General features: G+C 32.2%; 1 protein-coding gene across 1 annotated transcript; it reads left to right on the forward strand.

Moving 5' to 3' along the window:
• Positions 1 to 217: 217 nt before the first annotated feature.
• LOC117114640 lies at positions 218 to 1,690 on the forward strand. Its single transcript, XM_033258339.1, has 2 exons — positions 218 to 671; positions 1,164 to 1,690. The coding sequence occupies exons 1-2, from the start codon at positions 469 to 471 to the stop codon at positions 1,267 to 1,269; spliced, it is 309 nt and encodes a 102-aa protein (XP_033114230.1). The 5' UTR covers positions 218 to 468; the 3' UTR covers positions 1,270 to 1,690.
• Positions 1,691 to 2,202: the final 512 nt, after the last annotated feature.

A 2,202-nucleotide genomic window follows, 5' to 3' on the forward strand; every position in this document is an offset into this window, starting at 1 on the left:
CATGAAACCTTAAATGCTGATTGGCTAGGTCCACCGTGCGAATAAGACTCATAAGAGCTTATTCACACGGTCTACCGTGCGAATAACCACTTCCTTGATAATAATGGGCAACCAGGTTGTGCCTGAATTGCTGCTGTCTTGTTGGTCTTTTAGAATATCGTTCAGTCCTTGTCTGGCAGCAGCCTGTTTATAATATTAGTGTTTAAAAACACTAACAAAATTATGCCTTTTTACCTCAATTGAGAGACCAGTGTGTTAGTCAAATTTAGTATGGCATTGGTAAAAATTATTAATTAATAATGATAGTATTTTTAGTATATGTACATTGGTAAAAATTATTAATTAATAAAGAATAGTATTTTTAGTATATGTACTGATTCAGCGATGATAATGTCTTGTTGAATAAAGTGCTGTTTTGTTTCTTAATTGTACTACAAAAACAGGTGTACGTGTACCAATTGTAAAATTATGACGACAAAAGAATCTAAATGCTGCAATGAGATACCAATCATTGTATCAAAAATGGAAAAGGTCGGCATGGCAGGCCAATGCATCACTACCCACCCTGGTTTTACAAGCATTTGCTTAAATGAGTGGGTACTTCAGATATCTTTCTTGTCTTACCGACAGCAATATGGTGACAGGGCTGTGGTTCCACATTCTAAGGAGGAGTGAGTATAATATTTGTATCATCCCTTTGCAGTACAGCCTTGGAAATTTACTCCTTAATCTACATTTTAAGTTGTCTTTAAATAGTACCGTGTGAGACAGAATGAATCAATGATGAATAAATAGTAAGACTATATTAGTCCGAATATTAATCTTCACAATATACAAATCTTCATAATATACAGCACTGTCTGTAGCAGGATAAACATTGCATACAATAATACTGTGTTATGGATGTTCTTTATGTTTAAAAATAACTTTTGTTATAATTCATCTGGAGATCGTGGGTTCGAGTCCCACCCGAGAACAACTTGCGATTTTTTTCGCAGTTGTTTTCAAATGTACTGAGTATTCGGTACATTTGCACGTCAGGTAGGGCAAAATTACACCTATACATGTTTCTCCTGACGCAAATCCAGTTATTGTCTATTATTCCATCACGACAATAACAATTACTATCAATTCATCTTATGTTATGTTGTGCTTTTTAACAAGAAGTATAGATACATCGCCTACAGAAATCTTGTGCAGAGCTGCTGGGGATTTTTAGGAAGAGAAAAGCTTGTGCCGTATTACAGCTATTCGACAACATTTTCCTAGCCCTCAAGATGAGGGATATACAGGCTTTAAACTTGGAAAATTAAAGGAAATTTAAATCTTGTATGATTATTAAATATTTTAATTAGGGGCCTAGGCCTACTTATTGAAGACTGAAAAGGCCGGCCTTTTCGCAAGTAAATACTAAACTAAAAGGTAGCGAGATGCATTCTCTACTAACTCATAGGCCTGCCCAGCCTACATACAGTGTCTTTCACTCATTCTTTAATGTAGTTCATGGATTGTTTATTAATTATTGAAATATCGTTGTTTGTAACTTGTTTATATAACGTGTTACCTTACAACTGTTGTATTTAATAATAATTCTAATATGTTATATGGACATGCCTACTACTCCATATGTACTTACATCTCGATATACATACTGTACAATCATTTTAAATAAACTTACAGTCGAAAAACATTTCAGTAGTAATCTTGTGTCGTTACTTACTGTGCATGGGCAAAATCCTATCTTATTTACTGTACGTAATTAAAATCATTATTCTTCATCATAAATAGTTCGTGTAGCAAGTTCAACAATGTTTACATGTAAGTTTTACGTTAGTAGAAATAACGACACTTGAGGCCATTAATAATTCATGAATGATTACATAATTTCATAATTATGTGGGTATGAATTTTTATAGTGTTGATATATTAATTTGCATATGCGGGCATATTAATTTTCATATTTTGCTGGTATATTAATTTGCATATGCTGGTATATTAATTTGAATATGCTGGTATGTTAATTTGCATATGTTGGTATATTAATCTATATATGGTTGTTTATTAATTTCCATAATGTTGAAATATTAATTTGCATAATGCGGGTGTGTAAATAATAACGATATTGATAAAATTAATATTAATTTCCATAATGTTGATATATTAATTTGCATAATGCGGGTGTGTAAATAATAATGAGAATAT

The sequence above is a fragment of the Anneissia japonica genome, unplaced genomic scaffold (genome assembly GCF_011630105.1).
Source record: "Anneissia japonica isolate Jap-2015-1 unplaced genomic scaffold, ASM1163010v1 scaffold230_len61860_cov109, whole genome shotgun sequence".
NCBI classification, from domain to species: domain Eukaryota; kingdom Metazoa; phylum Echinodermata; class Crinoidea; order Comatulida; family Comatulidae; genus Anneissia; species Anneissia japonica.